The following is a 24,987-nucleotide window of genomic DNA, read 5'->3' as shown; positions in this document are numbered from 1 at the left end:
TACAAGGGATTAGTTGCCAAAATATACAAATAGCTCATGGAACTGAATATCAAAACAAAAAACACAACCCAGTCCAAAAATGGGCAGAAGATCTAAATAGACATTTCTCCAAAGAAGACATACAGATGGCCAACAGGCACATGAAAAGACTCTCAACATCGCTATTTATTAGAGAAATGCAGATCAAAACTACAATGAGGAATCACCTCACACTGGTCAGAATGACTGTCATCAAATAGTCTACAAACAATAAATGCTGGAGAAGGTGTGGAGAGAAGGGAACCCTCCTACACACAGTTGGTGGGAATGTAAATTGGTACAGCCACTATGGAGAACAGTATGGAGGTTCCTTAAAAAACTAAAAATAGAACTACCATACGACCCAGCAATCCTGGGCATATATCTGGAGAAAACCATAATTCAAAAAGATACGTGCACCCCAATGTTCATTGCAGCACTATATACAATGGCCAAGACATGGAAGCAACCTAAATGTCCATCAACAGAGGAATGGATAAAGAAGATGTGGTACATATATACAATGGAATATTACTCGGCCATAAGAGAGAATGAAATAATGCCACCTGCAGCAACATGATGGACCCAGAGAATATTGTGCTTAGTGAAATAAGTCAGAGAAAGACAAGTGCTATATGATATCACAAGTGGAATCTAAAAACATGATACAAATGAACTTATTTCCTAAACAGAAAGAGACTCACAGACTTCAAAAACAAACTTATGGTTACCAAAGGGGAAAGGTGGGAAGGAGGGATAAATTAGGAGTTTGGGATTCACATATACACAGTACTATATATGAAATAGATAATCAACAAGGACCTACTGTATAGCACAGGGAACTCTACTCAGTATTCTGTAATAATCTATGTGGGAAAAGAATCTGAAAAAGAATGGATATATGTATACGTATAACTGAACCACTTTGCTGTACACCCGAAACTAGCACAACATTGTAAATCAACTGTAATATAAAATAAAAATTAAATTAAAAAACTATAGATAATGTGTAAATAAACGGGTATTGCTGTGTTTCAATAGAATGTTATTTACAAAGCCAGGCAGTGGACTGGCTTTGGGTCTGAGGGCAGTAGTGTGTTAACCCCTCACCTACACAGTTTGGTTACATTTGTGCATAAATTTGTGAATATTTATTGATCTGTACACTTTTGATTTATATGCTTTTCTCACTATATATTCTACTTCAATGAATACATTTAAAAAATACAACAAAGCAGGAAAGTCATTAAGAAAATAACAAAAACAACAAGAGCAGAAGCAAGCAGTTAGGATTCACTGGTCTGCTTGAAATGCTGCTTCTGAGATGTGTTTCTTGCTGCAAAGATACTGGAGTATTTGGAGCACTACCAGTTCTTTTCATGCACTCTATATACCAACATTATTGTTCATTTCCTTCTTTATGGGAGGAGACTCCATTAAGAGACCTCCAAGTGCTTAGTTCACTTAATGAATTCCCGTTATTAAGTGTTATTATTACTGCCCAAATTGATTTCTTCTCCAAGTTATATCATTCTGCCATTCTATAATTGAAACTCTAAAAACATTGGTAGGTACTCAGGACATAAGCGATCTAAGAAACATTAAGTATCAACTCTACTACTGCTTTAATTTTCAGATTTGCCCAGAAAGAACTTCTTTCAGAAGTAATGTATCTTGCCCATCCCTACCCCCACTTTCACCCCAATGTTACAGAGCTTAAACATAATTAGGAGAAAAGCTATCCACACTCAGTGTATCTGCTAAGGGATTTTGTTACGCTTTTCTCCCCTGGAAGATAAGAATAGAAAAATAATAATAATGACAAGGATGACATATATCAAGTACATACTACGAGCCAGGCATTGTTCTAAGCCCTTTCCATGTGTTAATTTATTTAATCCACATAGAAGTGCTCTGAAGTGGTTACTTTTTCTATCCCCATTATAAAGAAGAGGAAAGTGAGACAAAGAGATTAAGTAATTGCCCAAGGTTTCACAGTTAATAAGTGAGGGGCTGGGATTTGAACTCGGGTAATCTGTTTCTAAAGCTCATGCTCTCAGATACATGCTAAAGTAAGTAGCTTGGATTTGATTATAGAGAAATCAGATTCCTTCAATATAAGTGTAGCATAGCTTAAGCATTCCCAGCTTCCTGCCACCCCCTCAAGGGAAATGACTGTCCCCCGTCTACGCCCTACTGACTCATACTGCAGCATCTATGCCACTTTATTGCACTTACCTTTTGTATCTCTGACTTTCCCTCACTGTGCACTCTTTCAGAGCTGGGACTGTGCCTGATTCCTTCTTGTGTCTCTAGTGCCAAACATAATGTCTGCCTGGACACAACATGGCTCAAAAGATGTCTGCTGGATACAAACTACTATATATAAAATAGATAAACAACAAGGTCCTACTGTATAGCACAGGGAACTATATTAAATATAATAAACTATAATAGAAAGGAATATGAAAAAGAATGTTTATATTCTTTTATGTATATATGTATAACTGAATCACTTTGCCATACACCTGAAACTAACACAACATTGTAAATGAACTATACTTCAATTAAAAAAAAACATGTCTGCTGAATGAATGAATCAATCACACCATGAGTGATCGCTCCTTTTTCTTTGGTTCACCAAGTTTTCAGCTCATTTTTTTCTGGTGATTTATTACAAGGGACAGGACACAGTGTCATGAAGAATGTGAAGTGACTTGGCACTATTTCTGTCAATAAAGCTTCTTAAAGCAAGAACACCCTTCCTCTGCATTTAGCTCAAGAATCCCCCCATACTGCTAGCCTCGATGATAACAGTGTATGTCTAGTTAAATGTAGCTAGAACTTACATTTATAATTAATAGGATAAAACAGACAACAAGGTCCTACTCTATAGCACAGGGAACTATATTCAATATCCTATGATAAACCATAATGGAAAAGAATATGAAAAGAATTATAACTGAGTCATTCTGCTGTACAGCAGAAATTAACACAACATTGTAAATTAACTATACTTCAATAAAATTTTTAAAAATCAGATAAAATAGGCTATTTTCATACTCATTTCTAAGTATTCATCGAAAAGTCCGTAGGCATTCATCGGCTGAAGGTTGTAGTCCTTTTCCCACTGTGGGAAACTTAGTTTCCTTTCAGGTCCATGCTCTTGTCGTACTTTCCTTCTAGTCCACCAATTCTGAATTAACCTGCACAACAAGATCAATTTATTTAAAAAAATATATATGTATATAGCTGTTCATAAGACTTAAGTAATAAGAAATAGAGTTAGAATATAGAACAATAGTTTAAAAAATTTAGGACACGTTGCCAAGGAAATGAAGCCTTGGATTAGAAGAGAAATAACAATGGAGGCTACACTTCAAGCATTTGTACTTGCAAGTGAACAGAATGATGGATGAACTTATTTTAATCATTCACGAAACTGTCTCTCGTCCAGTGTTACCTCGGAGGGTTGGGTAGAGGACTGAGAACACTGATAACCTGATCCCCCAGTACAAAGGCAACCCGCAGGCCTCTGAGAAGAAGATGGTTTGGCCTAGCTGGCTTAGTTGAGGACCCGTGAGCAGTCTTACCATGGGGTGCTGACCTGCATACTCTGACTCGAGGGCCCTAGAAGGTCTGAAAACCCACAAAGGTTTCCTCCTCTCCTGGCACACAGAAGCCCGCAGGTCCACAACTGGATCTGCCTGCTTTTGGGTTGAGTTTGACAGAGGCTCTGATTCCCAATAAAATGCATCTCACACTGGTGAGGTTAGTACATTAATCCTCGGCAGTGTTCAGAAGTGCATCTTATGCTACGGAACAGGGTTGAAGAAACTGGGGTGTGTGGGGGGGTCAGGTTTGTGTGCTGTAGGGGGCAAGGAGAAAGCTGAGGGGTATCTGAGAGTAGTGATGCCAAAGCAAAAACAAATGTGAAATAAACTAAATAAGGGGATGGGTATCAAAGACAATTCTGTCTACTTCACAATTTTGCTCTATGTCCATATTAGTAGAAGATAAATACAGTTCCCTTTGATGTCTATGACATTTTGATAAGTTATGGATGATACTTTAAAAGAGAATATAATGCTTCTAATTTTAAAATTTTATGCTTTGTTTTTTTTAAGTTTTATAGAAAACATCAACACTTGGAAGAAGTTTTCTAAAAATAAATCTAAGAAGAGAAAATTACTGGCAGTGGTTCTGATGGGGAGCTAAGAGATGACTTTTCGAAGTGAACCAAGTTCCAGTTAATTGTTCTGGCTGAGTGGTCTTCCCTGAAACCTGGAATTCTCTATGGAGACACTTGAGCTGACCTGGAAACCTGTAGGTGTAGAATTAAAGAAGAAATAGAAGTGCTGCTGATTTATGTCCCTTTAAAACTTAACTGACCAGAACTGAGCAGACACAGCCAAATTCAAGGTCATCCTTACAAAGGTGATGCAAGTTTTTGCCCATTGCCATCGACATAAACTGTCATCATCAGATAATGATGTTTTTACTGGTTAGGATAGGCTTACTTAGAAATACTCCAGTTTCTTTTCTGAATCATTTTTTTAGGTCTTCTTTCCATAAGTTCCTTTCCTGTACAGTTGAATTTAAGGAAGTTTAAAGAAATTACCATTTCTGATTTATTGCAGGGGTTGGGGAGTAAAGACCTCGTTAATGTGTCATCATCATATAAAGCAGCTTGGAAGCAGGTATCCAATTATTTAGGGGCCCACAGAGACTTCTTAAAGAATATTCACTTTTGTTTATGCGATCTGTGCTAAATCTTCCAAAAGAGCCAATGTTTATTATTTTCATGATTTGTCTTTGAATATCTAAGCATGAAGACTTAGCTCCAGGCACACACACACACACACACACACACACACGCACACACACACACACACACACACACACACACACACACACACACACACACACACACACACACACACACGGGCTTAACTGCTGAGTCTGCATTGCTTATCGTACTTGCCACACCTAGAAAAGCCAATGAGACATGCTGCCTCTCAAGTATAGATATCTAAGGTACTTACGGGTAGCCAAGTTCCATGAAATTATTCCAGGTCTGCTTTAGCACCATTATAATACCCATTTGCATACAGAGATCAATAAGGCATCCACTAGGGTGGCACTGCGAGGTAAGCAAACACAGAAATTCAAGAATCAATGGTCAGGAAGAAAGGCTGTCTGGTTTCTAATCTGCACAAAGTTGCCCTAAGCCTGTTTAACGCCAAGTCTGTAGGAAACAAGGAATGATGGGAGAATACAGACCTCTTCTAGTCTCCACCTGTTTATCAGCCTCAAGTAGGCACCTGGGTGTCCTGTGAATCTTCAACACACACAGAAAAACAAACCATTAGCATCCTGTAGCCTTCAGTGAATATTATATTCAGATTAGCACATCCTCCAGTGAAAATTACCGGTGCAGTAAGGAACAGGTGTCAGGGAATTAGGAAAACTCTCTGGAACTGGCATAATGGCAGCTTCTGGAATTCTCTGGAGGATATTTCTCTCCTGGCCTTTCTGTCTGGCTCCTGAACACAGAGGCCAGTCCTCGATGCCTGCTGTGGCTTTTAACATTTTCTGCTGAATATCAAGGGGCTGTGGTGTAAGCAGCAGGTTGGGTTTAAACACATCAGATCTTTTTGAATATTAGTAATGCCGTGTTTTTTATTTTTTAAAACGAAACTATTTGACTAGCATTCCACACTGAAGTAGCTGGAAACTGCGGAGAGGCTTTTCATCCATTTCACTAAAACCCAATACTCGGCTCTTCCCTGGTTCTCGTCTCCTCAGACACGCTTCCTGGTGTAATGAAGTTCATGGTACCTGGACGTTCCACATCCTCAGAACTGCTGGATTCAGAAGCTGCCCAGTCTCCTTCGGCATCCTACGTCAGCCCCCTTTCCTGTCTGAATGTCCTTCCCTCCTCTGTGAGGTCAGGGATCTGGGACATGCTGCCTGCCGTCCTCCCCCTGATGCCACCTGCTCTTATAGGTGTGAGATCCAGAGGCCCGATTCAGGTACAGATGGAGCCTGCAAGTTTTACATTCACACTTCACGTGTGCAAACTATTTTCTTCTACTCACCTTAACAAGAAAAGGTACAAGGGACTTTGATGGAGACCATTCCCCAGAATGGGAAGGGAAAGGAAAGGAGGAGACTGTTCTCCTCTTTATACACTTTATAAAAATCACCCTAAAGGCTGGCCTCTCTGTCACCCTGGTCAGTGACCTCTGTGCGCTCTGTCCCTGGCTGGGGGAGGTGTGGAGAGAATGGGTTCTTACCTTCCGAGGAAGAATGCGATGTAAAACGTGGAGCTGTTCAGATTCACAAACTGAAAAAGAAACATTTTCAGGGTGAAGCTGTTCTCCCACTCGGACTCAGTGCGAGGCTGTTCTGTGGACACAAGGGGAGCAGAGTTTGAGAGGCTGCATCTGACTCCTTCTCAACTCCCTCTGTCCAGCTCCCCAGATGCGCGGGGTGGGAGCAGAGGCTTCCTAAGGAGGCTGCAGGAGAGCCCAGCTTGCCTACAGATGACATGCGACAGAATGGACCATCCGTGGGTTCCTCAAGCTCCCAGACCAGCCCCAGCGAGGCTTTGGTGGGAAGTGACTACTAACTTGTCCGAGGGCAGGGAATATCATTTGTTCCGCTGTTCCAGGATGCCCAGAGAGCCTGGAGTAGAGACAACCAGGCTGAAGGGGCTGCACTCCCGGCCCTGGCTCCTTGCAGGAGCCTCTCCTTTTGCTCTTAGTTTCCACCTGTGGGGTGGGGCCTGTGTGGCATCAGGTCCCCTCCCATCTCCTAATAACTCCTTGGTCTCGACTTCTATTTCTGGTGTGATGTGAGGTGCTACTGGGAGAGAGGGAGTCAGACCCCCCATCTCAGAATGAGCATCTGACCCCATTACCTGTCACCCTCATCCATCATCATTTTCATTCTCAAGGACAAGTACCGAAGAGGTGACCTCATCTTTAGAGCTTTTATTGTATAGCAGCATCTTTGTCTTACAATTTCCTGACCTCAGTCAGGCACCAATTTTCATCTTCTTGTATTTCAATTTCCCTACAGCAAATGCTCTTTGGACATGGTGATGCAAACCAAAAATACGGATCAATCCTCCAACCTGAAATCTCATGTCAAATGTGCTTATCCTTCCCCGGAAGTTGCATCCTCACCTCAAACAACGTCAAAGAAAATGCATTTAATGCAATAGCACTTTCTAGTTCCACATTCCCTGAGCTTCTAATTGCTCATTTACCATTTTACCCCATCAATTCCTTTCCCACAAGTTATAGCTCAAAATGCTTCCCAGGAGTATATCTGAGAAGGGAGGGGAGAAAGAATGAGAATCGGATTTAAAATGGTTTAAATGTCAATTTCAGAACAAGGCCATACTGCTGTTGAGGGAAGAAATGACAAAGGACGCTTCAAGGGCTTTAGCTTTACTTCACTTCTGCTAATGAACTCTTGGTTACACAGGAAGGTCTCCTAGCTCATCAGCCAGCTGGGTGGGTTCCCAGGTGGCCCAACCAAAGATTGACCATGGCTGATATCTCCACAGGCATCTTTTCCAGCCTGGAGCAAGGTGCCCCCTGGACACAGTCTATCAATGGGCAGTTACCTCTTCTGTGGACATAAACTTCTATAGTTTTGGGCAAAGAGTGGCGGTGATGGAAGATTTCAATGAATTCAAAGGAGATATGCCAAGTGCCTAGCTCTGTATCTGGCACATAGAAGGGCTCAAAAAGATGAGATGCCAGATGTATCTGGCATCTTTTATTATAATGATGATTATAAATGAAAACACTTTTGTGATTTTTTTCTCCCTTTGGCAAGCTAAATATGGGAATTTGCTAAAACAGGTTTTGTGTGGGAGCATGTAATTTTCTCAAACTGCGTAGAGTAAAATGACTAATATCTCATTAATGAAATTGGGACAATTCCTCCATCTTGAAAATGTAGTAAAGGTACAGCTCATAGCTGGTTGCCAGATTGTTCTGGTGCCTTAAAGAGTCAGAGAAACGTTCCTAGGGATGACTTGTCCAGATGAATGTCATTTCCACGGATGTCAGTAATGGTTAGCCTGTCTACATAAAAGACTCCCAGTCTTCAAAGCAACTAATTTTGCTGTGATTTTATATGCCATTAAAACTTGCTGTGTTTTTAATTAAATAAAAATTGTAGGCAACAGCAAACGAACGCTTTTCTAAATGATTATAGGTACTTCATACACATGTACTTTTGTAAGAGAAAACCTACTTTAAATTATATTAGCTCAAGAAAGATAATGTCTAAATGCTTTAAAGCTTTAGGTAGGAAAGATTCTCTCAATTCCTAGACATATCTAACATGTCCTGTTGAGGGCAAAGAACAAATTGTTGTATGCAATTCAAAATAAAGGGAATATTTGTTTTCAGCAGTGTTTCAGAAATGAATCTTTGAGCAGGTATTCTTCAGACCACAATACTGTACTGTGAAATAAAGAGGGTTCCACTTACCTAAGTTTGTCAGAAGCAGTGCAACTTTTTCATAGAGCTGTAAAATAAATTTAATACATTTAACAAACTGTAGATGTTCTAAAATCTGTAATTATGAAGTAAATAGGTAAGTCATAAATGAAAATAATTTCATTAACCATCCACTGTGCAAACAATGAAAACATCATCAACAATTGTGTCCTTTCAGGACCAGAAAGAATTGTACAAGGTCCCATTTTAATATTTTAAAAGTCTCACTTCTTGTTTTGGGGCGAATAATTCTGTAACAACAGGCCAGCTGCCACTAATTATCAGCTTGCTAAGGGATGCTGGGCAAGTCACAACATTCCTGGGCCTCCTCAATGTAAAATCTCTAAGACTGCTTCTGATAAGGGTCTGTAATCCTATTGTTTTTATGGGCTGATTTTCTAGATTATAGCATTCCTAAACACCAAAGTGATCAAACATTATTGGGAACCGCCAAACTTATGGTAATCTGCTTTTCTCTTAGTGAATTAGATGCATCCCTAACTCACCCAGCCATCTGGTAAATGGAGGGTCCTAATAGGATGGAAGGGGTGTGTGTCCCTGTGCTTGTGTGTGTGTATGGAAGTACAGGGGGTACAGTTAAGGGCAAATCCAGCTCTAGGAGATTCCCCAGGGAGGGTATAAATTGAAAAAGAAAAGAGCAAGTGCTTTCTCTAAAATGAAAGATGATAAATGAAAACGAAAAAGAAAACTAGTCAAATGGATTTGAACAATATGAAAATTAAGATCACATTTAGACTAAAGTAGTGAAATTTCACTGGTTAAAATTCCCCAGGCTGGAATAACAGCTTTACCAGCCAGCAAGCTATAGGTCTTGGGCATGTTACCTCACCTCTTCTTCAGACCATCGTTTTCCTTACATGTGGTTGAGAATGGGTATTGGACACACTCATCTTGAGGTCCTTCCTAACTTTTGCATTCTCTTACCCCAGATTTCTTCTAACTACAGAAATAGTCTAAATACTCAGATTGTATGACTCTAAACTTTCAGCAAAGACTGGGGTTTGTTATATTAAGATATAAATTATTCATATGGCCACAGTATCAAATTTTGTATATAGAAATCTCAGACTCTTGGAGTCCAATGTTAAAACAGACTGGTATAATTTTCAGTAAGAAATCTTGTGTTATAGATGAGTCATACATTTCAATTTTATCATAAAAATAAAATACTGGTAAACAACATATTAGGACAGATATTCTAATCAAAATTATTTTAATATTACAAAGGCATGGTATTATTAAAGTTACTTACATAATTATCAAGGAAAATTAAATTCAACTGGTGAGACAACCTTTCTCAAAAATATAATTTTTGATTACCTAGTTCATCCTTTAATCTTTCATGTTGATGTACATTTGTTAAAGTGCCTCGCTTTGCACACTTGCCTCAAAGGCCTTGAGAGCTGGTGATATGCCATCGTTATTTTTGTTTGGAAACTGAAAAAATTGGAATTTAAAAAAGGAACAGCACAGGAGTTGAAATATAATTATTATTAACCTTTTGAAAAGTAAGGTAAAGTGTATGAGGACACTGGGATTCATGGCATCTGTGAACATTTTATCTGGATGATACAATGAGATGGAGAGTGAGACTTTGAGCAGGATGCAACAGAAAAGAGCACATAAACAAAGGGACTGGGAGCCAGCAAGAGAGCTTCACATGAGTGGTTTCTGGAAAAGGCCTGATTTCTCATTAGCCAGTTGAGACAGAAAGCACGGATGGTTTGTTCTGATAAGAGTAGTAGAAGATCTAAGTTTCCAAACTGGATGCCACAAATGGTTACTGTCAGAATCTTTAACTAACAGCAAGCTTTCTGATCCTAAGGATATGTCCAAAAGAAGCTATGAGCACTTCTAATTTTATCTTGTCCACCTGATCAATATATGTGGGTTTGTTCTGATGCAAGCCATATTTTCTGGTTTAGTTCTTTTTGGAACAAGTCATTGTGGTTTTCACTGTTTACAGGTTATAATGAAATGTCAGATTCATTTTGGTATGGCTGAATAAAAAGGATGGTAATGACCTTTAATGTCTTCCTTTATTGGCATATATAGCTTGAGACCACTATATTGAGATGTTCTTTGGTCACTAGTGAAGCAGAATAAAATTGAAAGAGCATGACGAGGAGGAGTGAGGAAATCTGTCTATTCACTCTGTCTTTGAAATATTTATTTTTCAAGACATGGAATAAAATGACAACCCCGTAACTAGTCACTAAGAGGCATAATAGTTTGTTAGGATCCAGAATACTTTTGTAAAATAATATGAGCTTTATTTTTTTTTAAATACACATAAAAGTAAACACACATTGTCAAATCCAGAAAAGGCATTCCTTATACATCTTCTTCAGTGAGGGTTGGAAGAAAGTCAGAAATAGGGTATATGATCTATAATAATTATTTGAAAGAGGCTTTAATGAACATAAATTAAATACCAATCTAGCTCTCAAGATTTTTATATTCAGTTAATGAAAAAGTATTCATGATTAATGTCCAAAGGATTTTTTTTTTTTGCAAGACCAGTATGGCCAAAATTTTAAGTAATTGAAAACAATTTATATAGCTATAAAAACTATATTATTGAGTCATAAAAATGTCTTAAATTGGGTTATTTCAGCAGTCATTAATAGTTTAGTTCTGAAGTGGTCAAAGCTATGTTATAGTCATTAGTCTGTCATTTGTCCTTTATTCAATATTTGCTTTTTAAGGACTTAAAATTTTTAAAAATATATTTTGATGAAGAGCTTTCCCAGCTATATTACACATTTGGTTGCCTTCATAATGGAACCTGCAAAGCTTCAGGGCATAAGACAGGAGTGTAAAGAGGTGTGTGCTGGATGAGGATGTCCTCAGAGATGGCCAAGGAGGGTAAGGCAATTGGTCACTGCACAAAAGGGTCCTGGATGATGCTGGTTTTAGAGTGTGTATGCTTTTTATTTTCTTTCTTTCCCCTTGCTATGGCTTGTCATTTTCTGACCTTGTCAGTATTCTTGCCTTAGTAACCTTCTGTTATTTTAGTTTGATGTTGGCTGAGAAATCAGAACACCAAATGTGTTCACATTGTATCTAAAAATAAAGAAAGAAAGAAAAGAAAAGAAACCTTAAGGGCATTCCTAAGAATGACACATGTCAGCTTTAGTGTGTGGGCTTGGTCATCTGTTTTGGTGACTCAGAAACCCTTTGTTAAATAAAACATGTAAAACGCCTACCTGTCTAGCTCCTAGCACACAGTAGGTGGTTTGTAGTGGCCCTAATTATATACTATATCCTCTCCCCTCCTGCTTTGTTTTTAGTTTATTTCTTCTTTTCTTGGCTGTGTTCCACTAAGCAGAGGTTTTTGGATAAATGATTTTCAGTTAACTGAAGTGGCAACACTGGCTCCTGGTCAAAATGTACCAGCAAGCATGTGTTTATAGAGCCACTGCATATATGCAGAAATTGATTTCTTAAGATGTATAAATTAAATTTTAATAAGACATTGGAGAAGAGAGATGATAAAATACAGTAAGCTTTAATTCACTGCCTCCTACCTGGACGCAGAATCTTTCACTGCTCAGGCTGTTTGGTTAATTGCACTATGAATCACTCCCCTTCACAACGAATATTCATTCCACAATTAACTTTGAGACTAGCTGAACCGGGGACAGGGGGAGTGCAAGGGAGTGACAAACAGCCACTTTCAATCTCCACTTGACCAAGCAGTTACACAGTCATCATGGCAAAATGATCTGCAGGTGCTTTTTTTCCCCCTACCTTCTGGGTTTTTAAACGTTTTTTCTAAAATAATAAAGAAGTTCCTGTATCTTTAATAATAATAATAAATTTCCTATATTTCATTATCTCGGTGATTTCAGCACAATGGCCCAGATTTAAGTTACAGTATAAATAAGGGTGAGGGGAACTATAATTGAACACTTACTCCATGCCTAACACTATACATGGCACTCTACATACGTTATTTATTCCCTCCTACAAACCTCAAGTCTAACCATGTCAGCCACTGCCTTTTGTTCTGCAAATAGTAACAACAATTTACTGAGAGCCTACTATAAGCCAGAGCCTGTTTCTGTTGCCAGAGTTTGGAAACTTAGATCTTCTACTACTCTTACCAGGAAAGACAAAAGTTTCTGCCCTCTTGGGGCTACATTCCAGTGGAGAAGATAAATAACAAAATAAATTTTAAAAATAGCCTATTAGATGGCGATTAACGCCATAGAACAAAATAAAGCAGGCAAGGAGCTAGGAAATGGTCAGACGGCAGGAGTGGGTTGCAATTTTAAATTGAGTGACAAGGGAAGCCGCATACTGGAAAAGTAACAGTTGAACAAAGACCTGAAGGAGGTGCAGGAGTAAACTCTGCAGACCCCATGGGAAAGAATGTTCCAGGCAGAGAGAAGAGCAAGTCAAAAGTCCTAGGGTGAGAGCTTGTCTGGCACATTGAAGAGAAAAGGGAAGGCCAGTGAGAAGCAGGAAAGTCAAGGTGAGGAGAGAGGAGACAAAGTCAGAGACCTCGCTGGGGCCAGATGAGGGAGACCCTGGGTCTCCATGTGAAGACAGAACTTTTATTCTGAGCGACAGGAAAGCCACTGGATACAGTGAACAGAGGCTGACTTACATGGATGAAGCTTGCTTGCTCTAGCTGCTATGATGAGCCTGGATTGAGGGAAGCAGACGTGGAAGCTGGGAGACCAGCTCAGAAAGCACTGCAGTAATCCAGGTGGGATATGCTGGGGACCTGGACCAAGGTGGGGACTGGGGATGTGTGAAAAGTGCTCAAATTCTGGATACATTTTGATGCTGAGAGAAGCAGAGGTGTTTCAGCCTAGGCGACTACAATGGGGGCTGCAGGAGGAGCTCATTCTGGAGGGAAGATGGGGAGTTGGGGGTTGTGTGTGTTCGGTGAAGATGTTTGGGGTTCAAGGGAGACAGCTGGGCTGAAATATGCATTTGAAAAAAACCTGAAATCAACACAAGCTACAAGTACCACCCTGAAATACTCCTTGCTGGGTTATTGCAAGAAATGCTTTGGATACTAATTTCCCATCCTTCAGAAGCAAAAGGAAACAGGAACCAACACTACTGAGCTATGTCACAGAGTCTGAGCTGGGCCTTTAAAATATATTTTTTCTCTAAATTTCCCCAAGAGGTATACAGTGTTATCTTACTGGATAAATAAGGGAACTGAGGTTCAGAGAGGGTAAGTGCCTTGCCCAGTCTTACAATGTAGAAAATCCTGGAGGCCAGATTTGACTCAAGCCTTCTGTATCCCCAGATGAGTACACCTTATGCCAGGCACTTTGCAGCCAGGCCATAAGTGCCACATAATTGACCAGCCTCTCTAAGGCCAGGTCCCTTTAGAAACAGAAGAAGACTCACCTGTAGCACACACATTTTATCCATTTGACTAGTTACCTTGCAGCTCACTTACCACGTTCAGCAGCATGATGATGCAGAAATTGATGCACACGGCAGTCCCTGTGGTTGCAACCTGAGAATTATTCCTGATTAACGCCCACTTGAAGGCAGCGAAAGTGCTGACGGTCACCACCCTGTAAATGACGATCCCAAACACGGCGGCGATCACCACGCAGATCTGGCAGGAAGACAGAGGACACCCAGTGAGCACTGTGATGGAATGTTGGAGGAAGGGGCTCCCGCCATCTGGAAAATCCTCGGATGAGGAAACGAGGTAAAGCGGCAGTGGTCCTGACTCAAGACACCACAACAAAATGCACACTTTTCATGTGGTTGACGCTTTCTCTTGTCTGTTTGTACGTTCTTTGTTATCCAAATAGAAAAGCCACAGAACTTGAGAGCTGATAAACCGTTAGGCTATGGGGTAACACTTTATTAAACAGAATATCAGATTGAGCAAATGAACAAATATTTATTGTGGAAATCTTATCGTGTCACTCTTCTGTTTAGAACTATTTATTGGCTTCCTTTTAGGATAAAAGCAAAGCCCTTATGTTGGCCTGGAAGGGTCTCTCCAGCACCACTGAGTGTTCTTCCCCTCCCTCTGGAGACTCTAGACCTTTTCTTATTGTTTCCAATGGGCTAAGCAGCCTTAATCTTCAAGACCATTTCCTTTGCCCAAAATGCTGATTCACCCATCCCCCTGCCAAACACACACACCACACACACACACACACACACACACACACACACACACACACACACACACACACACACACACACACACACACCCTCACGCAGTCTAGTTAATACCTAACTCATTCTTCACATCTCAGCTCAAGAACTACTTCATAATTAATGCTTTTCATGAACGCCCTCTCCTCCCCCCAGGCTTTTTTTTTTGTTATACGGTACTCTTCTTTCAGTAGACAACTTATAATTTCTAACAATTTGTTTGATTATTGCTAGTCTCTCCCACTTAGATGGTAAGCTCCATCTGGGTAAGGATGGTAACTGTCATTTCTGCAGCAACTTAGCATCATGCCAAGTGCTCAGTTATTTGTTGCTGAAGAAGCCTGTGAGAGGTGCATACTCTTATCTATCAGATATATACACAGACTGAACTGAGGCATCTTCCTCTGAACATTTCATGGTGTTTGAGAAGAATATGGCATATCTTCTCTCTCTATGAATAATGGGAATATGAGATTCCAAAAAGTATTGTGGCTTTCGTTAGATGACTTGCTTAATATGTCTTTGAGCAGAGACCTTAGCTTACATAGTTGTCAAAAACTGGATCTTAAAGCTGGGCCTCAGGACAGCGTCTGCCAACTTAGAGATTCCTTTCTTTATAGAAGCTTTTTCTGTGTTTCTCACAGACTCTATTTCTGGCTTACTATGAGTGACATGCTCTAAAAGGTCAGGTATGAGCCCCAGCTGAACTGGCTAAAGTAGTAGTAGTAGTAATAATAATAGAAAACAAAGAAACAAAAATCGCCCGTGTCTGAATCCTGGAGCTGCTGATAGGGAGACAGGTGAGAACTACACTGAATTATAGACAAGGGTGGCAATGTGGTAGAATGGAAAGTTCACTGGACTCAGAGTCAGAAGTTAGGTCTGAGTCCTGGGTCAGCTACGAGCTAGCAGTGTGACCTTGGGCACGTAGCTTGTTCTTTCCATGGCTTCTACCTCTATGATCTACCCCATCTGTAGAACAAGGAGAACTTAATTTATGTCCTTAGGTCTTGTCGTGAGAAACAAACCCCAAACAATAAATGTGGATGCACTTATAGAAGGCAAGGCCCAACACAATTGCTATCAAAGCAGCATCTGTAGAAGGGCACGGATCTGAGTCCTGATCTGAGCCGAGGGACACTGGGCTCAGTTCCTTTCTGGCTACAGGGGGTAGACTGTCTGAATTTCCTATTGTCTTGTCCTTCCCAGTCTAACCAACTAGGATATATACTTACAAACACTTGCTGTTTGAAAAGAGGAAAGGAGGATCTTAGCCATCCTTTCCTGTCTAAAATGACATTTCTGACATATTTGCATATGTTTTGTTCAGTAATTGACAGGGTCAAAGTTGATCATAAAACGACTTCTTTTCAGGAAAAGCTAACGATCCAGCTTCAAATTAGTGTTTTGCAAACTTGTATAATCATTAGTGAAATAAATGTTTGGGAGTTATAGCTGGCTATATACAGTCTATTAAAAACTAGACTGTAATAAAGCAAAAAAAAATCAGAGTTCCTTGCATATTGTAAAGATGAACATTGTTTCAATTACTATATTCGGTTTTATACATCTATTTGCGTAGTATATACTAGGTTATGACAACGTTTGTATTTCTTACTGTGTGGGCATTGTAAAAAAATGTTTGAAAAACACTGCTGTAGGTATTAATACTATCTCATAGTTTTAGTTCCTTTCATTATGACATAGAGAGACAAATGCAAAGAACAGCAGATTAGAGGATCTGAGCTCTTGTCTATTTCTTGGCTAATCTGGGCAAGCCCTTTACCCTTCTGGAGTCTCAGCTGCTTCACCTGTAAAATGCAGACAGCAATGCCATCCCTGACCACCATGTAGAATGGTTGTGAGGACTAAATAACAGAACGTGCAAAAATATATCCAAACACTTGATATGATTATTGTTGTTACCATGCTACAGGTTTGTACTTTATGAAAGAAAGAGTTTTGTAAAAAAGTTTCAGACCATAAAGAATATTCCAGATGCAGAAACAATAAGTCGGCTGCATTTATCTGCAAATGCTTGATATGGTTCTGGTTTTCCCGAAATGGGATTCATCCGCTCTTTCTTGGAATACTTGGCTTCAAACTGGGGCCGTATTTCTTCCTAAAGAACAAGCAGACACATTTTTATGTACTGAAGAACTGTTCAGACAATAAGAAAAAAATCATTTTACCCCATAGGAAAACTGAGTCAACAAATGCCACAGTCAATGACATGGGCTTGGAAACCGGCCACTTAAAGAAAATCTGCAGAATGATCTAGACTTTTTATCATCAAGGCTATGTAATTTAGACTAATAGTTAAGTGTCTCTATTATCTTTTTAAACTATACTTGAAGAAAGAAACTGAGAATGAGAAAAGGGACCAACTTGTCCTGTCCCTAGTGGTTTGAAACAACTAATAAGCTTTTACTTTTATTACCGGGGAGTGATGTGGACACCAGGACAAAGAAAGCTTCTGAACAGCAAAATGTTCAGAATTCGCTTTGTGAGTTATAATATAATTCTTAGTTTTCTACAATTTTTAAATTTTTCGATTTAGGCAGTTAAAAACATGGTGCATCTATTTTTTAATAAGCTCCTATAGATGTCATTCACCCTTAACCATAGGTTTGAAATGTATTCTTTTTGTTGTTGTTGTTGTTGAGGATTTTTGCATCTATATTCATCAGTGATACTGGTCTGTAATTTTCTTTCTTTGTAGTACCTTTGGTTTTGGTATCAGGGTGATGGTGGCCTCATAGAATGAGTTTGGGAGTGTTCCTTCCTCAATTTTTTGGAAGAGTTGAAGAAGGATGGGTGTTAGCTCTTCTCTAAATGAGTTCACCTGTGAAGCCATCTGGTCCTGGACTTTTGTTTGTTGGAAGATTTTTAATCAGTTTCAATTTCATTACTTGTGATTGGTCTGTTCATATTTTCTATTTCTTCCTGGTTCAGTCTTGGAAGCTTATACCTTTCTAAGAATTTGTCTGTTTCTTCCAGGTTGTCCACTTTATTGACATAGAGTTGCCTGTAGTAGTCTCTTAGGATGCTTTGTATTTCTGTGGTGTCTGTTGTAACTTCTCCTTTTTCATTTCTAATTTTATTGATTTGAGTCCTCTCCCTCTTTTTCTTGATGAGTCTAGCTAATGGTTTATCAATTTTGTTTATCTTCTCAAAGAACCAGCTTTTAGTTTTATTGATCCTTGCTATTGTTTTCTTCGTTTCTATTTCATTTATTTCTGCTCTGATCTTTATGATTTCTTTCCTTCTGCTAACTTTGGGTTTTGTTTGTTGTTCTTTCTCTAGTTCCTTTAGGTGTAAGGTTAGATTGTTTGAGATTTTTCTTGTTTCTTGAGGTAGGCTTGTATCGCTATAAACTTCCCTCTTAGAACTGCTTTTGCTACATCCCATAGGTTTTGGATCATTGTGTTTTCGTTGTAATTTGTCTCTAGGTATTTTTTGATTTCATCTTTGATTCTTTAGTGATCTCTTGGTTATTTAGCAATGTATTGTTTAGCCTCCATGTGTTTGTGTTTTTTACGTTTTTTTTTTTTTCCCTGTAGCTGATTTCAATTCTCATAGCACTGTGGTCAAAAAAGATGCTTGATATGATTTCAATTTTCTTAAATTTACTGAGGCTTCATTTGTGACCCAAGATGTGATCTATCCTGGAGAATGTTCTGTGTGCCCTTGAGAAGAAAGTGTAATCTGCTGTTTTTGGATGGAATGTCCTATAAATATCAATTAAATCTACCTGGTCTAGTGTGTCATTTAAAGCTTGTGTTTCCTTATTTTCTGTTTGGATGATCTGTCCACTGGTGTAAGGGAGGTGTTAAAGTCCCACTATTATTGTGTTACTGTCAATTTCCTCTTTTAGAGCTGTTAGCAGTTGCCTTATGTATTGAGGTGCTCCTATGTTGTGTGCATATATATTTATAATTGTTATATCTTCTTCTTGGATTGATCCCTTGATCATCATGTAGTGTTCTTCTTTGTCTTTTGTAATAGTCTTATTTTAAAGTCTATTTTGTCTGATATGAGAATTGCTACTCCAGCTTTCTTTTGATTTTTGTTTGCATGGAATATCTTTTTCCATCACCTCACTTTCAGTCTGTATGTGTCCCTAGGTCTGAAGAGTGGGTCTCTTGTAGACAGCATATATATGGGTCCTGTTTTTGTATCCATTCAGCAAGCCTGTGTCTTTTGGTGGGAACACTTAATCCATTCACGTTTAAGGTAATTATCGATATGTCTGTCCCTATTACCATTTTCTTAATTGTTATGGGTTTGTTTTTGTAGGTCCTTTTCTTCTCTTATGTTTCCCACTTAGAGAAGTTCCTTTAGCATTTGTTGTAGAGCTGGTTTGGTGGTGCTGAATCTCATAGCTTTTGCTTGTCTGTAAAGCTTTTGATTTCTCTGTTGAATCTGAATGAGATCCTTGCTGGGTAGAGTAATCTTGGTTGTAGGTTCTTTCCTTTCATCACTTTAAATATATCATGCCACTCCCTTCTGGCTTGTAGACTTTCTGCTGAGAAATCAGCTGTTAACCTTATGGGAGTTCCCTTGTATGTTATTTGTCGTTTTTCCCTTGTTGCTTTCAATAATTTTTCTTTGTCTTTAATTTTTGTCAATTTGATTACTATGTGTCTCTGCATGTTTCTCCTTGGGTTTATCCTGCCTGGGACTCTGTGCACTTCCTGGACTTGGGTGGCTATTTCCTTTCCCATGTTAGGGAAGTTTTCGACTATAATCTTTTCAAACATTTTCTTGGGTCCTTTCTCTCTCTCTTCTCCTTCTGGGACCCCTATAATGCAAATGTTGTTGCGTTTAATGTTGTCACAGAGGTCTCTTAGGCTGTCTTCTTTTCATTCTTTTTTCTTTATTCTGTTCTGTGGCAGTGAATTCCACCATTCTGTCTTCCAGGTCACTTATCTGTTCCCTTGCCTCAGTTATTCTGCTATTGATTCCTTCTCGTGTATTTTTCATTTCAGTTATTGTATTGTTCATCTCTGTTTGTTCTTTAATTCTTCTAGGTCTTTGTTAAACATTTCTTGCATCTTCTCAATCTTTGCCTCCATTCTTTTTCTGAGGTCCTGGATCATCTTCACTGTCATTAACTGAATTCTTTTTCTGGAAGGTTTCCTATCTCCACTTCATTTAGTTGTTTTTCTGGGTTTTATCTTGTTCCTTCATCTGATACATAGCCCTCTGCCTTTTCATCTTGTCTACCTTTCTGTGAATGTGGTTTTTGTTCTACAGGCTGAAGGACTGTAGTTCTTCTTGCTTCTGCTGTCTGCCCTCTGGTGGATGAGGGTATCTAAGAGGCTTGTGCAAGTTTTTTGATGGGAGACACTTGAAATGTATTCTTAATTAGTATTGAAAACAAGGTAAATACCTTTCAAATCCAGCTAAAATCAAGGTTCCTCTAATTCTAAATCAAGCTGAGATTTCATTTCATTGAGTTGAGTCCCATCCAATGTGAAAAGTTTCTGACTAAAAAGCAATTATGGGATTAGGAAAAGATAATCAGCACAACGGTATTTTGAAGTCATTCTGATTAATTAAGAACTTGTTCTACATGAGTGTCTTGGAAGAGGAGGGAAAATAAGCACAAACTCTGGTGCAGTGGAGACTGAGTTAGTCCAGGCAGAAACACTCAAGACTTAGATGAAGGTACTGACAGAAAGCAAAGAAGGAGCTGACGGAAGAGAGATTATGGAGGATGGGCACAGTCTGGTAGTGGCCTCCCTGTGTAGGAGGAAGGGCAGCCCGTCTCCTGCTGCAGGATAAGCCCAATGCTGACTTTACACAGTGGCAGGTAATGGGGAAGGTCAGGGGGAGATACAGTTATAAACAGCCTCTGCCTCCTTTATTTTAGGTAGTTACACTTTAGGATATAAACAGATCTAGAATATTCTGCTTCTTTGGGAAACTCAATTCATTAGGCTGTAAGTGTCATCAAGGGTCACTGAGTTAATCATCCAGAAAATGAGGCCAATCATGGAGCCAGACCTGTCATCCTGGGTATTACAGGCTGAATTGTGTCCCCACCCCACCCCCCGATTCATAAGTTGAAGTCCTAGCCCTCAGTATCTCAAAATGTGTCTATATTTGGAGACAGGGTCTCTACAGATGTAATTAAGTTAAAATGAGGTCATTAGAGTGGACCTTAATCCAACATGACTAGTTTCCTTATAGGAAGAGGAAATTTAGGCAGAGACATGCACAGAGAGAAGACAATGTGAAGATACAGGGAGTAGATGGCTATCTACAACCCAAGGAGAGAGACTGGGAACAGACCCTTCCCTCATGGCCCTCAGAAGAAACCAGCCCTGCCAATACCTTGATCTCAGACTAGCCTCCAAACTGTGAGACAGTCAACTTCTTTTGCTTAAGCCACCCAGTCAGTGGCGCTTTGTTACGGCGGCCCTAGCAAAGTAACATCCTGGGTTACCCCTGAAGAAGGCATGCAGCATGTCTGGGCTCTTCTGTACAGCAAGCTGAGAACCACAGGCTAGAAGTAAGAGGCATTTCTACAATGAATCCCAAACAGAAATAGAATTGCACGTGGCCCCTGACGTGAGTTCCTGTACACAGGTGTGCTGAGTGAAGGCAGGGTTCAGCACTCCACGCTTTTTAACAGGGCTGGGAGTTCAGAAGGTCTAGACTTCTGAAGGGACATGTTTACCCTAAGGGTACTCACATTGTGGGCCTACCACAAGGGCCAACAGTGACTTTAGACTGGTTTAGTCAAAATTATTTAATGCCCTACTTTATAGCTGAAAGGGGAAAATTTAGAAACATTTTTCTTTATAAATGAAAACGAAGATGAAGTAATTTGTCTTAGATGACACAGCTGCTTAGTGGTGACTCGGCTTCCCAGGAAAGAGCATTTTCCATCCCACTCGAAAGCCACTCCCATAAACACGTGTAACAAAAACCAGAACAGCTCCACCCAGGAGGAAGTCTTGAATGCAGCCTGGCTGTGGCTGGTAGCCCCCAGAAGTCACCTGGGCAGTCTCTTCCAACTCAGAAAACCATTTTCTAGAGAATGCATGCTTATAAAAGCATGAGAGAGGCCTCATCACAAGAACAGGGATTGCTGAGAATCCCAGTATCATTTCTAGATTTAAAAACTACCCAAATGTGTTCATGGGTGTGAGGAGAAAAGGCAGCCATCCACGAGGCATGATTTGAAGGAAAAAACACTCCCCTCAAAATTATCTCCCCCACCAAGCCTATCCCAGGGCTAAAATTCTCAGTTATGTTTACAGAAGATTCCTTTTAATTTATAAAAATATATATCTGTGTCTCTTGGAAGGAAAACACCCATTGATACCCATTATCATATCATATATGACTAGTGTATTTGATTTACTGGCCCAGCAAGGCTCTGAGGAAATGGTACTCAGGAGAGGTAGGAGATAATGGATGAGAGGAAGGGAAGAGGAGTTCAGGCCGGGCACATGGTGACCAAACCCACCCATGGGTCCTCGAGACTTCTGACAGGAATGGGGCAAGGAGAGAGAGGATAAAGACCAGACACGGGTTAGGAAAGGGCATAGTGTATTGGCCTAGAAGGGGATAAAGGGAGAGTGACATGCTGAGAAAGTGAAGTCTGTGGGACTGAGTTTACCTCTCCTGGACGGTTTTATCTAGAGCTGGTTCTGCTTTTAGCCACATCCACCAAATAGGCTGTTTGAGGAGTGGTTTCCCTTCAGTATTTATCACTTAGGGGAACACTACTGAGCCTGTGCACATCTGGTCACTGTCCAGGGTCCTATAGAGTTCACAGAACCATTTCCTTGGAGTACTTAGGAGGTCTGCTTCCATGTGCCTACAATTGTGAAGCTAATATTCTCCTTCTGATAAAGTAAAGAGAATGGATAATATTTAAGGAAACTAAACAAATCTTACTACCAATTCTTCTGATGCCTCTACCTACAAGTGAAATGCTTTACTTAGTCATGGAATTTTACTCCACTAAGAAATCAAAATGTTGTGTGCTTTTTTTTTAATTCCTCTTGAAACTTCCTATAAAGACAGGTATAAAAAATGCTTTATGAATCAACCTGACTTCCATCACAGGCCAGAGAGCGATGACTCAAGAGGGACTGTGTATTTCTTGGTTATCGGCTTTTTTAAAAAAAGAAAATTGAGGTAAATGATACAAACCTCCTCTTCTTCCCAGTCTATCAAATCCCAGTCATAAGCAATTACTGCTCTCCGTCTTTTCCAAAACTCCAGGAAAACTGTCGCTGGAACAAGCAGAGAAAGGCAGACATTTTCAAATAAAACAATGCCTTTAACTGTGCCAATGGATAATGAGGCCATTGTAAAGAATGACAGTTTGTGTAAGCATTCTTGAATATCAGAATTTCTAGATAAACTTTATTTAACAAGGATCATTTTCTGAGAATTACTAAGTCTGTGTCAAACACAATGAAAACTTAGAGATTTAAATTAAGCTGATTTGCAAGTCACAGCAGAGCAGACTTACTAGAATGACGAAGCTCCTGAGATGTAAGAATACAGAAAACTAGGTTACCAACATCATTTGAAAAGTGAGGGGCAGAAAAGGAAAAGCAAAGCTTAGCAGTTCACATGTATTTGATTGCCAGTGATCCCTTGTCCCCCAAATTCCCCTCAGGATAAATATCTGTGTAGACTGTACCTGCCTATTTTACTGAAGGAAGCTGTTTTGTTGGAGGAAGCTGTCCTGTTGCTTCTCTTTTCTCCAAACCATCTCTTTATTGTCACATTGAAGGCAAAAGTGTGTAAATTCTGTTAAGAACCCTTCCCAACCTGCTGGACTCCCTACCCAGGTAAAGCTGGGAGTGATCCTCATTTAGCCAAAGTAACTTTCTACTCAGTTTAATTTAAAAATATCAACACAAGTGAATTGTTGAGCATTATAAAATGATAGAGAGATCAAAAAATAATCTAGACACATTCCTGCTGCCTTGGAAGTCACAAGCCCAATGAGGGAACACATACACTCAGCTACTCACTCAGAGGATGACTGCAACTAAGGATATCACAGAGATACCCTAGGAGAGGTAATTGTTAACCATCTCTATTGGGCCTTGCTGTGTAGTCAGACTTCAAAAGAGAAAAATATGTCATATATTTGGAATCAGTTTCATGGGGTAAGGTAAACATCCAAATGTCCATTCCAAAGAGAGACAACTACTTCCTTCTTTTCTACTCCCCCTTGCTCTCACACTACCTCCTTATTAGTGGTATTCGGACACAGAAGACATGTTTAAAAATAAGTAACTGGAAAGACAGTATAGGGTAATAGTTAAGAGCTCTCTGGCTTGTGACCTAGACATTCCTAGATTTGAAATCCAGTTCAGATACAAGCTGTGCTATCACTGGCAAACGAATTTACTTTTCTAATTCTCAATTTCCTGCTAAGCAAATGAGGGATGGCAATATAATCCCTATCCGCGATGGCAAAATTCAAAATGCTCTAAAAATTGTATGTTTCTTCCCCTAAGTTTGGCACAAATTCATCTTGTGGCAAGCTGTGACTTCGACTGAGGTGAGGCTACTCAAAGTCTTCATTTATCCCTCTTAGTGAGAGTACACATACGTTGAAAGCAGCCATATTGATGTATTTGAATATGGGGTACTTCCCAGACCTCATGGGGTATTATAGAATATATGATATATGTACCACAGTGCCTCTCTAAAATCTGAAAAATTCAGAGTATAGTCGTTAAGAAAGTCACGCCTAAAATAATCAAGTGCTTAATTCTAGAAGTGGGAAATGGAAACAAACATATGTCTTTGGAGGTTAATAAAAGTGCCAAACTATTTACAACAGCCAAGATATGGAAGCAATCTAAATGTCCATTGACAGAGGAGTAAAGATATATATACACATATATATACAATGGAATATTGTATATACATTACAATATATATACATTGTATATATATATATACAATGGAATATTAGCCATAAAAAAGAATGAAATAATGCCATCTGCAGCAACATGAATGGACCTAGAGATTGTCATACTGAGTGAAGTAAGTCAGACAGAGAAAAGACAAGTATCATGATATCACTTATATATGGAATCTAAAAAAAATGTACAAATGAACTTATTTACAAAACCGAAACAGAGTCACAGCTGTAGAAAACAAACTTATGGTTACCAGGGGGAAAGGGGGGAGGGATAAATTGGGAGATTGGGATTGACATATACACACTACTATAAATAAAACAGGTAAGTAATAAGGACCTACTGTATAGCACAGGGAA

The 24,987-nt window shown here is 39.5% G+C and overlaps 1 protein-coding gene across 1 annotated transcript in view; it reads right to left on the bottom strand.

The window, feature by feature from the left end:
• ANO4 (anoctamin 4) overlaps positions 1–24,987 on the bottom strand; it is a 215,727-nt gene that overhangs the window by 55,918 nt on the left and 134,822 nt on the right. Inside the window, exons 13-20 of the mRNA XM_069541243.1 lie at positions 22,890–22,972; positions 16,696–16,836; positions 13,993–14,157; positions 8,535–8,571; positions 6,318–6,429; positions 5,302–5,359; positions 5,064–5,161; positions 3,082–3,224 (exon numbers count right to left, since the gene is read on the bottom strand). Coding sequence (XP_069397344.1) covers positions 3,082–3,224; positions 5,064–5,161; positions 5,302–5,359; positions 6,318–6,429; positions 8,535–8,571; positions 13,993–14,157; positions 16,696–16,836; positions 22,890–22,972 — 837 coding nt within the window. The remainder of the gene's footprint in view (positions 1–3,081; positions 3,225–5,063; positions 5,162–5,301; positions 5,360–6,317; positions 6,430–8,534; positions 8,572–13,992; positions 14,158–16,695; positions 16,837–22,889; positions 22,973–24,987) is intronic.

Source organism: Delphinus delphis, chromosome 11 (genome assembly GCF_949987515.2).
Source record: "Delphinus delphis chromosome 11, mDelDel1.2, whole genome shotgun sequence".
NCBI lineage: Eukaryota > Metazoa > Chordata > Mammalia > Artiodactyla > Delphinidae > Delphinus > Delphinus delphis.
This window is presented reverse-complemented; position numbering and strand designations above follow the sequence as displayed.